This window comes from Symphalangus syndactylus, chromosome 10, assembly GCF_028878055.3.
Source record: "Symphalangus syndactylus isolate Jambi chromosome 10, NHGRI_mSymSyn1-v2.1_pri, whole genome shotgun sequence".
Lineage (NCBI taxonomy): Eukaryota > Metazoa > Chordata > Mammalia > Primates > Hylobatidae > Symphalangus > Symphalangus syndactylus.
Genome location: NC_072432.2, coordinates 72,262,842 through 72,274,994, shown reverse-complemented (window position 1 = coordinate 72,274,994; position 12,153 = coordinate 72,262,842). Strand labels below are relative to the sequence as shown.

General features: G+C 38.9%; 2 protein-coding genes across 8 annotated transcripts in view; one reads left to right on the top strand and one right to left on the bottom strand.

Moving 5' to 3' along the window:
- STAP1 (signal transducing adaptor family member 1) overlaps window positions 1–6,335 on the top strand; it is a 60,688-nt gene extending 54,353 nt beyond the window's left edge. For 4 of the 6 annotated variants that reach the window (XM_055297459.2, XM_063611209.1, XM_055297457.2 and 1 more), the window contains one exon: window positions 5,299–6,335. In XM_055297459.2, the coding sequence (XP_055153434.1) occupies window positions 5,299–5,360 (62 nt within the window). In that variant the 3' untranslated portion in view covers window positions 5,361–6,335. The remainder of the gene's footprint in view (window positions 1–5,298) is intronic. The other 2 variants (XR_010114079.1, XM_055297458.2) reach the window with 1 other exon arrangement.
- UBA6 (ubiquitin like modifier activating enzyme 6) overlaps window positions 1–12,153 on the bottom strand; it is a 109,001-nt gene that overhangs the window by 11,972 nt on the left and 84,876 nt on the right. The window contains exon 34 of one of the 2 annotated variants that reach the window (XM_063611204.1): window positions 11,239–11,796. The exons of the other annotated variant lie outside the window; for it this stretch is intronic. Coding sequence (XP_063467274.1) covers window positions 11,584–11,796 — 213 coding nt within the window. The 3' untranslated portion in view covers window positions 11,239–11,583. Of the gene's footprint in view, window positions 1–11,238; window positions 11,797–12,153 lie in introns of those variants that run through there. 2 annotated transcript variants of the gene reach the window in all.

Below are 12,153 nucleotides of genomic sequence, written 5' to 3'. Positions count from 1 at the left end.
TGTATTATTGATAAGGACTTATTACTGCCATTTTGTTACTTGTTTTCTCATTGTTTTGTGGTCTTCTCTTCCTTCCTACCTTCTTTCTTGTCTTTTTTGTGAAGGTGATTTTCTCTAGTGGTATCTTTAATTTCTTGCTTTTTATTTTTTGTGTATGTTGCAGGTTTTTAAAATTTGAAATACCATGAAGTTTTCAAATAACATCTTATAACCCATTACCTTAAACTGATGACAACTTAACATTGACTGCAGAAACAAGCAAACAGAAACTAATAATAGCTCTGTATTTTAACTATGTACCCACACTTTTAAATTTGTTATTTCTATCTTCTTATACTGTCTGTCTTGAAAAGTTGTAGTCATTTTTGATTGGTTCATCTTTTAGTCTTTCTATTTAAGATATAAGTAGTTTACACACCACAATTACAGTGTTATAATATTCTGTTTTGTCTGTGTATTATTACCAGTGAGTTTTGTCCCAAAGAAATAAGATGGACTTCTTATAGCTCATTAATGTCCTTTTCTATCAGATTGAAGAACTCTCTTTAGCATTTCTTGTAGGACAGGTCTGGTATTGATGAAATCCCCTAGCTTTTGTTTGTCTAGGAAAGTATGTCTCCTCCATGTTTGAAGGATATTTTCACTGGATATACTATTCTAGGAGGAAAGTTTTTTGCCTTCTGCACATTAAATATGTCATGCTCTCCTGGCCTGTAAGGTTTCCACTGAGAAGTCTGCTGGAAAATGTATTGGAGCTCCTTTGTATTTTGTTTGTTGCTTTTCTCTTGCTGCTTTTAGGATAATTTCTTTATCCCATCCTTGGGAGTTAGAATATTAAGTGCCTTGAAGGAGTCTTCTTTGAGTTAAATCTGCTTGGTGTTCTATAACCTTTTGTACTTGAATATTTATATCTTTCTCTAGATTTGGAAAGTTCTCTGTTATTCCTCTGAATAAACTTTCTACCTTGATATCTCTGTCTACCTTCTCTTTAAGACCAGTAACTCTTAGATTTGCTCTTTGGAGGCTTTTCTTCAAGATATTGTAGGTGTGCTTCATTCCTTTTTATTCTTTCTTCTTTTGTCTCCTCTGTGTATCTTCAAATAGCCTGTCTTCAAGCTCACTAATCCTTTCTTCTGCTTGATCAATTCTGCTATTGAGAGATTCTGATATATCCTTCAGAATGTCAATTTTTCAGGTCCAGAATTTCTGCTTGACTTTACAAAATTATTTCAATCTCTTTGTTAAACTATGTAATAGGATTCTGAATTCCTTCGCTGTGTTTTCTTGATTTTCATTGAGCTTCCTAGAAATGGCTATTTTAAATTTACTGCCTGAAAGTTTACTATCTTTGACACTCCAGAATTGGTCACTGGTGCTTTATTTAGTTCATTTTGTAAGGTCATATTTACCTGTATGGTCCTGATGCTTGTGTTTGCTGATGTCTGGGCATTAAAGAGTTAGGTACTTAATCTAGTCTTCACAGTATATGCTTGTTTGTACCCATCCTTCTTGGAAATGTTTTCCCAGTCTTCAAAAAGAATTGAGTATTCTGATCTAAGCCTTTGGTCACTGCAGCCATATGTACATTAGGGGTCATGTGGGCCCAGGAACACTGTGGCTCTTGCAGACTTGTAGAGTACTGCCTTGGTGGTCTCGGGTAAGATCTAAAAGAATGTCTTGGATTACCAAGCAGAGACTCTTGTTCTCTTCCCTTACTTTCCCCCCAACAAATGGAGTCTCTCTCTCTCTGTGCTGAGCTGCCTGGAGCTGGGGGAGGGGTGGACATAAGCACTCTTGTGCCACCACCATTATGACTGTGTTGGGTCATATCTGGAGCCAGTACAGCACTGAGTTTTGGCCAACGCCCGTGATGACCATTGTCTGGGTACCGCTGATGTTCACTCAAGGCTCAAGGGCTCATGATTTGGCAAATGGCTAATCCAGCCAAGCTTGTGTCCTTCCCTTCAGATTGGTGAGCTCCTCCACACCAGATCAGAGTGAATCAAGAAATGCCATCCAGGAGCCAGGGCCTGGAGTTAGGAACCTTAGCAGTCTATTTGGTGCGCTATTCTACTGCAGCTGAGCCGGCGCCCAAGGTGTAAGACAAAGACCTTCCCATTCATTCCTCAGGCAGAAGGAGTCTCTCCCCATGACTACCACCACCCTAGGTCTGTGGCGAGTACTGCCCGGCTACCACTGATGTTCACTCAAGGCCCAAGGGCTCCTCAATCAGTTTGTGGTGAATATTGCCAGGCCTGGGTCTCTCTATTTAGGGTAAGGGGCTCCCCTCTGACCCAAGGTGGGTCCAGAAATGCCATCCAAGAACCAAGGTCTAGAATTGGGAACCACAAGGCCCTGCTTGGTGTTCTACCCCACTGTGGCCAAACTGGTTCCCAAGCTGCAAGGCAAAGTCTCCTTTACTCTTCCCTTTCCTTTCCTTAAGCAAAAGTCTCTCCCTATGGCCACCACAACTAGGAATGTGCTGGGTCATACCTGAAGCCAGCACAGCTCTGGGTCTCAACCCAAGGCCCACAGCAAGTACTGCCTGGCTACTGTTGATGTTTATTCAAGGCTCAAGGGTGCTTTAGTCAGTAGGTGATGAATACTGCCAGGACCGAGTCCTTCCCTTCAAAGCAGCAGATTCCCTTCTGGCCCAGGGTGTGTCTAGAAATGCCCAGAAGCTAGGGCCTGAAATGGAGGCCTCACGACTCTGCCTGATGCCCTGTTCTACTGTGGGTGAGCTGCTTTCCAATTGAGTTGCTTTCCAAGTTTACGCTCCCCTCTTCTCTACTCAAGCAGAGAGGAGGAGTCTTTCCTGGAGTTGTGCTGCCTGAGATTGGGGGAGGGGTGACACAAGCACTCCCCTGGTCACCCCAGCTGGTGTCTCACTAGGTCATGTGCACTACATGTCCACTGGCTCCAAGCCCAGCACAGCACAGGACTTGCCCAGGACCCTCAGTGTTTGTGGCCTAAACTGCCTTTCAAATGTATTTAGAACCCTTGATCACTTTAGCCTGTGGTGTTGAGACTAGTCAGAGCTCAGATTCTGACCACTGGGATGGATGATTCCTCTCTGGCAAGAGCTGGTTAAACGCTCCCCTCTGTGGTCCTGGCTGAATTCTGCCCTGTGTTGCTTTCTACTGTGACAAGCAGCACTGAGTTCCAATGCAAAGTGCCACAGTCACCGTCTACTTCTTTTCCTAAGCACACAGATTCTCTCTCTGCACCAGCAGCCACTGCCGGGAGATGGGGGAAGAGACCAGGTTGGCAATTCAAGACTATTTTTCCTACCCTCTTCAGTGTCTCTTTCCTTGCTATGATGTTAAAACCAAGTACTGTAATTGCTCACCTGATTTTTGGTTCTTATTAAGGTGCTTTCTAGTGTAGACAGTTGTTTAATTTGGTGTTCCTGTTGGGGGGGCAGGGCTGTTAGCTGGAGGGTTCTATTTGGCCATCTTGCTCCACCTCCTCTCTCCACTGGGTTTTTACAGCTTTTCTTTGTTGAGAACATCTATCTTTATATTCATTTCAAGAGTGTTTATGACCACCTCATGAAGCATAGCTGCTTTAAGGTCAACATCTTGGTTATCTTAGTGTTGGCATCCACTGTCTTTTCCCTTGAAAACTGGGGAATTGGTCACATTCCTTCTTTTGTGTATCAAGTAATTCCTGGTTTTTCATGTATCAAGTAATTCTGAATTATGTCTTGGACATTTTGAATATTATGTTGTGAGCCTCTGGGTCCTGTTAAAATTCTCCGGAGCATTTCTTAAAAGCAGGCAACCATCTTGATTAGATTGAACCAGTTTTCTCTTACTTTCTGTGGGAAGCCATTCCAATATTGGTTCAGTTTTCAAAGCTTCTGTTATGCTGTTTTGGGTCTGTATGTCTCAGGAATCATCAGCCTGGGACTTGGTCGTGGTTTATGCCTTAGTTTAGTTGTCAATGCCTTTGCCATCTGTTTTGTATCTGGTTCTGTGTATGCACAATTCAGAGGTGGGCCTGGAATTTGTGTCACTTCATACACTGAACTAGGAGATAACTCTTTTCCAGCTGTCACCTCTCTGGGATTTCTCCATATTCTCAAGCCGCAAAGGGTCCTTTTTCTTGGTGTTCTAGCTAGAATAATGGAGCTTATTAATGACACCTGTGCTGTAATTGCAGTTCTGTGAGACTGCAGTTGCCCAATCTCTCCAAGAAAGTTAGAGGTAAGAAAGAGAAAAACGTAATTCCAATTCTCCCCTCTGCCCACTTTTCCTGATTTCTCTGGCTGGAAGGCAAAATTTTCTCTTGGGGTTTTAGGTGCCCATGCTGTCACTGCCAAAGTACTGCACCTTGACTAGGGGCCCCACCCTCAGGACAGGGCCAGGGAAGAAAAAACAGACAATACAAAAAAAAAAAAAAAGCACCTTAATGATTTTAGAAACAGACAACCAGATTGCTATTGGTATATGACCGAACGTGATCAGTTTGCTTTGTGGTCAGAAACAAACTACTCAGCCTCCCCCTGCATTTCAGATGCCTTTGTTATAGGGACTGGGGGATGACATAAGAACAGATGGAATTAGAGGGGCCTGTGAAGAAAGACTTTAAATAATTAGAATATTATCTGTAGTGTAACGTATTTTCTTTCAAAAGCAGAAAAATGATGGAATAGTACATGACAATGAAAATAGGACTTTCTAAGAAAAGCTACACAAAGATAAAAACTTATCTTGACAAATAATGTTGATATTTTAAGAAAACTTTGTGGAACCCTAACATTGCTTCAGGAATTTGGACTCATAGCTGGCTGTGGCACAGAGAGACTGCTAGTACATCAAACTTGGGAAATGGGAGTTGTAGAGCAGGTAAGGGTTCCAATCTGGAGATTTGCAAAAAGTTAATATGTAATAAAATATTATCTAAAAGAAAATAAGATTTTCTTTGATCCCTGTTAACCCATGTCAGCATTTGGCTCTCTCTTACACCAGAAGGCAAGAGCAATAATGGAAAAAGAATGGCCAAAGATATTTCCCAACTCCAGAAATCAGCAGTTTAAACTAAAAGCCACTTCAAAATATAAGGCATATTAAGCTAAAGAGGAAGAAAAAAATTATTAGGTATGAAGTTACAGGTCCAGGATAAAATAAAATTTAAAAAAGCATCTGAATATTCAGTATTTATTTTCCTAACATTTACTAAACACACCAGCAACGTTCCACACACGAGCAGGAAAATCAACTCACTGAAAATAAAGAACCACTGTTTTCTAAAATACTGGTTCGCTAATTAAGTTTTTCTACCCACAATTTCTAGGTCAAGAACCCAATATGGAAGGGAGAAATGAAAAGTTGAAGAAAAATCCACACATTGCATGAAATACAATGTGAAAGCTCCTTTGTGTATCTTGGTAATTTATATTTTCAAAACGAAGTTCTTACTTTTGAAGAGAATTACCTATATTCTCCTGATCCTGATTACCAAGTCATTCACCTGAACACCAGAATTAGAATTAAACATTGTACCATACAATTTCATTATCTTATCAGAATGAAACCAATTCACAGGGAGACTAGAGACTACGGCTGTGGTGGTATCCTGCAGATATATACATTCCCATGCACTGACATAAGTTGAAAACACATAGTACTTTCTAGATGGAATTTCTTTAGGCCTCAATGAAATACGTTTCCCCTACATAATTCCCACAGCAGTTTCTCTAGTTCTAAATCCTACCAATTCCCAGAAAACCTAAGTTTTGTTGAAATCTAATTTGACCAATTTATCAAATATGTCATTTTAATTACCTAGCTGGAAGTTAGAGACATGAAATGTCCTAGAGAAACCCTTTTCCAATGGAAATATTATATACCACATTTTTTGTCAATGGAAATAAATGTATCCATTCCCATGTTTTTCCCTGGTGTCTTTTTGCCACTCAAAATCAGCCCATTATTTCCTTACAAAGATGGTGAAAGGCTGTATCATCAGCTTGTGTCGTAAGTACAATGAGCCTGATTATAAGTACCCAGAGTTCTTAAAAATATGGAACCATCAGCCCCAGACTACATCTACTGAATCAAAAAAACAGGGATATTTTTTCATAATATTTTTCTTCAAAAGCAAACTTCTAAATTGATTTTGATGGTTATCAACTTGGGAATCACACAATCAACTAAGAATGAAAAGATATGGTCTATATTCTACAGAGGAAAGACTATGTGAGACAGAGGGAGAAAACAGTCATTGATAACTCAAGGACAGAGGCCTTGGGGGGAAAAAAAGATCAACCTGGGCAAAACATTGAACATCTGGCTTCTTGACTTGTGAGAAAATAAATTTGTGTTCTTTAATCCACGTGGTCTGTGGTATTTGTAATGACAATCCTAGCAGACTAATTCAGTGAGCTCCCTGGGATGCCTGAAAATATGCAAGAGTTCTCTCAGACTTACTGAATTATGATTTTGGGGGTGGGGGGCAGCGCTGAGGCTGGTCCAGAAATCTGCCTTTTAAGCATACACCACAGGTAATTGCTATACATAACAAATTTGAGAACCAGTTCTTTAAGATCTACTATAATATGAAGATAAATAATCTGTGTAGCAATATATGCAAAATCAAGTCAGGCTTTCTTTTAAATGGAGAGGCAGTGACAATTAATAAGGAATCATAAATATTACAAATGAAAACATTGAGAAATGCTTTTCTCTATGTCATTTTGATCTTTTAATTTCTGGAGTGTAATAATACTTTATTAAATTTCAAATGAGATTGTATTTTAGTTTAAACCTGACAAAAAAGTGTATAATAAATATGACCCAATGTTTACTTTTTGTCTAAAAAAAAAAAAATTGGGACATAAAGCCTGGAGCATTAATAGAAGTATTTATTGAAATGTACTGAGTATTTATATAAATCACTGTTAACGTAAAAATTATAAAAGCAGCACATATGTATTATTCTCAAGGGTTTTACAATTGAGTTGGTCAAAATATAGGTAGATGAGACTAAAGAGCTCTAATTTCTTATCATTTCAAAGTGTTGAGTGAACTCTTGCATTCTATAAGAAATTAGGGTGCTTAATATAAAAAACTTTAAAAAGTAGATTACTAAAGTTGATGACACATTGTAGTTGAATGCAATAAATGGAGAAGTAACCGACAAGGGAAACAGAAATCAAAGCCCCGGGCCTGACCAATGTGGACAGTCTCACAGGAGACCAACAACACACTTAGCTGGAAGAAACAGCAGAAACAGGGCCACAGACATTTCGGAAACTGAAAGCAGCAGACAAAGACCGTCAAACAGCCCTCACAGTTTCAAGAACAGACATATTAGAAAATATCTGTAGGGAATAAAAAACTATAAAAGTGATCTAGCAGGTTTAAAAAAGAGAACCAAACAGAACTTTTAGGACTGAAAAATAAAACTACTACCACCACCACAACAAAATAGATGGCTGTAAGTAGACAAGAAACACATGAAGAGGTAAGTAAACTAGAATATGGGTTAAAAGAAATTATACAGAATAAAGCATGACAAGAAAGAACAACTGGAAAATATAGAAGAGAGGGTGTTAAAAACTGAAGACAGAACACTGAGGGTCTATCACATTTAATGAGAATTTCCACAGAAGAAGAGAATGAGGAAGAGGTTATATGTGAAGGAGTAGTATCTGAGAACTTCTCCAGAACTAGTAATCAAAGACACAAATCCAGATTCAAAGATCTCGACAAACCTTAAGCAGGATTAGTAAAAATAAATCCATACTCAGAAACATATTAATTAAATTGCATAAAACCAAAGCAGATAAAAAAAGAGATTTTGTAGTTGTTGTTTTTTTGAGACGGAGTTTCGCTCTTGTTGCCCAGGCTGGAGTGCAATGGCGCGATCTTCCCTCACTGCAACCTTGATGAACATTGACGCAAAAATCCTCAATAAAATACTGGCAAATCGAACCCAGCAGCACATCAAAAAGCTTATCCACCATAATCAAGTGGGCTTCATCCCTGGGATGCAAGGCTGGTTCAACATACGCAAATCAATAAATGTAATCCAGCATATAAACAGAACCAAAGACAAAAACCACATAATTATCTCAATAGATGCAGAAAAGGCCTTTGACAAAATTCAACAACACTTCATGCTAAAAACTCTCAATAAATTAGGTATTGATGGGACGTATCTCAAAATAATAAGAGCTATCTATGACAAACCCACAGCCAATATCATACCGAATGGGCAAAAACTGGAAGCATTCCCTTTGAAAACGGGCACAAGACAGGGATGCCCTCTCTCACCACTCCTATTCAACATAGTGTTGGAAGTTCTGGCCAGAGCAATCAGGCAGGAGAAGGAAATAAAGGGTATTCAATTAGGAAAAGAGGAAGTCAAACTGTCCCTGTTTGCAGATGACATGATTGTGTATCTAGAAAACCCCATCGTCTCAGCCCAAAATCTCCTTAAGCTGATTAGCAACTTCAGCAAAGTCTCAGGATACAAAATCAATGTACAAAAATCACAAGCATTCTTGTACACCAATCACAGACAAACAGAGAGCCAAATCATGAGTGAACTCCCATTCACAATTGCTTCAAGGAGAATAAAATACCTAGGAATCCAACTTACAAGGGATGTGAAGGACCTCTTCAAGGAGGACTACAAACCACTGCTCAATGAAATAAAAGAGGATACAAACAAATGGAAGAACATTCCATGCTCATGGGTTGGAAGAATCGATATTGTGAAAATGGCCATACTGCCCAAGGTAATTTACAGATTCAATGCCATCCCCATCAAGCTACCAATGACTTTCTTCACAGAATTGGAAAAAACTACTTTCAAGTTCATATGGAACCAAAAAAGAGCCCACATCGCCAAGTCAATCCTAAGCCAAAAGAACAAAGCTGGAGGCATCACACTACCTGACTTCAAACTATACTATAAGGCTACAGTAACCAAAACAGCATGGTACTGGTACCACAACAGAGACATAGACCAATGGAACAGAACAGAGCCCTCAGAAATGATGCCGCATATCTACAACTATCTGATCTTTGACAAACCTGACAAAAACAAGAAATGGGGAAAGGATTCCCTATTTAATAAATGGTGCTGGGAAAACTGGCTAGCCTTATGTAGAAAGCTGAAACTGGATCCCTTCCTTACACCTTATACAAAAATTAATTCAAGATGGATTAAAGACTTATATGTTAGACCTAAAACCATTAAAATCCTACAAGAAAACCTAGGCAATACCATTCAGGACATAGGCGTGGGCAAGGACTTCATGTCTAAAACACCAAAAGCAATGGCAACAAAAGCCAAAATTGACAAATGGGATCTAATTAAACTAAAGAGCTTCTGCACAGCAAAAGAAACTACCATCAGAGTGAACAGGCAACCTACAGAATGGGAGAAAATTTTTGCAACCTACTCATCTGACAAAGGGCTAATATTCAGAATCTACAATGAACTCAAAGAAATTTACAAGAAAAAAACAAACAACCCCATCAAAAAGTGGGCAAAGGACATGAACAGACACTTCTCAAAAGAAGACATTTATGCAGCCAAAAAACACATGAAGAAATGCTCACCATCACTGGCCATCAGAGAAATGCAAATCAAAACCACAATGAGATACCATCTCACACCAGTTAGAATGGCCATCATTAAAAAGTCAGGAAACAATAGGTGCTGGAGAGGATGTGGAGAAATAGGAACACTTTTACACTGTTGGTGGGACTGTAAACTAGTTCAACCATTGTGGAAGTCAGTGTGGCGATTCCTCAGGGATCTCGAACTAGAAATACCATTTGACCCAGCCATCCCATTACTGGGTATATACCCAAAGGACTATAAATCATGCTGCTATAAAGACACATGCACACATATGTTTATTGTGGCACTATTCACAATAGCAAAGACTTGGAACCAACCCAAATGTCCAACAACGATAGACTGGATTAAGAAAATGTGGCACATATACACCATGGAATACTATGCAGCCATAAAAAATGATGAGTTCACGTCCTTTGTAGGGACATGGATGAAACTGGAAAACATCATTCTCAGTAAACTATCGCAAGGACAAAAAACCAAACACCGCATGTTCTCACTCATAGGTGGGAATTGAACAATGAGAACTCATGGACACAGGAAGGGGAACATCACACTCCAGGGACTGTTGTGGGGTGGGGGGAGGGGGGAGGGACAGCATTAGGAGATATACCTAATGCTAAATGACGAGTTAATGGGTGCAGGAAATCAACATGGCACATGGATACATATGTAACAAACCTGCACATTGTGCACATGTACCCTAAAACCTAAAGTATAAAAAAAAAAAAAAAAAAAAAGAATCTCCTTTCCCCCTTACCTTTTTTTTTTTTTTTTTTTTGCCCTTCCTTCCTTTCCAAATCCAGCAGATAATCACCTAAGACCCAGGCATCCTTTTAGGTCCAATAAGAAACATTTTACAACCTGCTCTCTTTGAAGTCTGCTGAGAGTTTCCTCTGCACAATAAAACTTGTTCTCCACAATCTCTTATTTAACCTGAATATTTCCTTTCTATTGACCCCAGGTCTTCAGATAAACTCGACCAATTGTCAACCAGAAAATGTTTTAAATTAACCTATACCCTAGAAGCCCCCGCTTTGAGTTGTCCTGCCTTTCTGAACCAAACCAATGTATTTCTTAAACGTATTTGATTGATGTCTCATGCCTTCCTAAAATATATAAAACCAAGATGTACTCTGACCACCTGGGACACATGTTCTCAGGACCTCCTGAGGGCTGGGTCACAGGTCATGGTCACTCATATTTGGCTCAGAATAATCTCTGAAAATATTTACAGAGTTTGACTCTTTTCATCAACAGATGTTGATGAAATCTGTATTCACATACGGATATAATACATGACTTTGGTGGCACTATAGAAAGGAGGAATAAAACCCAGACTTTTCAATAAATAGTGGTGAGGCATCTCCTAGCATACACCAAATTAATTCCTCATGAAGAAAATTTAAATATGAAAGGCAAAACTAAAGCTTTTAGAAGACAACATATAAGACTATCTTCATGACTCCAGGGTAGGAAATGGTTTTTTAAAACAACTCACGCTCTAATTTTAAAACACTCATACTTCCTAGTACTTAACCATTAATAAATTGTTTTTATCAAAGAACATCATAAGGGAGGGAAAGACAAGCCACAAAATGGGAGAAGATATTGGCAACTACATAGCCAACAAAGAACAAGATTTATAAAGATCCTTTATGAATCAATGAGGAAAAAGATTAGCAACACAACAAAAACATGTGTGACAGTCCTGACAAGATACTTTACAAATACAGAAAGTCAAATTGGCCAATAAACATGAAAAAATACTCAACTTCACAGGTAATTAGCGAAATGCAGAGTGAAACTTCAATGAGATACAATTGCACATCCACCAGATTGGCAAAATTAAAAACAAAAACTGTTAACACCAGCACTGACCAAGATATGCAGAAATATGGTTTGGATATTTGTCCCCTGCAAATATCATGTTGAAGTGTGATCCCCAGTGTTGGAGCTGAGGGCTGGTGGGAGGTGTTCGGGTTATGGGGGTGGATATCTGGATCCCTCATAAATGGCTTGGTGCCCTCGTTGAGATGACAAGTTCTTGCTCCATGAGTTAATGTGAGATCTGATTCTTAAAAATGATCTGGGACTTCCTCTATTTGTCTCTTGCTCCTCTCGCCATGTGATATGCCAGTTCCTCCTTTGCCTTCTGCCATGATTGCAAGGATGCTGGTGCAATGTTTGTACAACCTGCTGAACCATAAGCCAAATAAACCTTTTTTCTTTATGAATTACCAAGTCTTGGATATTCCTTTATAGCAACACAAAACCAACCAACATACTAATGCTTAGGAAAAAATTTGTAATCATCTAATAAAATTTAAGATATGAATACCCTATGACCAAAAAATTCTACTCCTAGATATATACTCTTTGTACTAAGAGTTACATAAAATAATGTTCACTGTGAAACTGTAATTGCCTGAAACTAGAAACCCCTCGATTGTCTACAGTAAATAAATTGTGGCATATTAACAGGAAAGTAAATTACACAGACATAATGAAGAATAAAGTACAGCTACAACCAACATGAATAAATCCCATCTT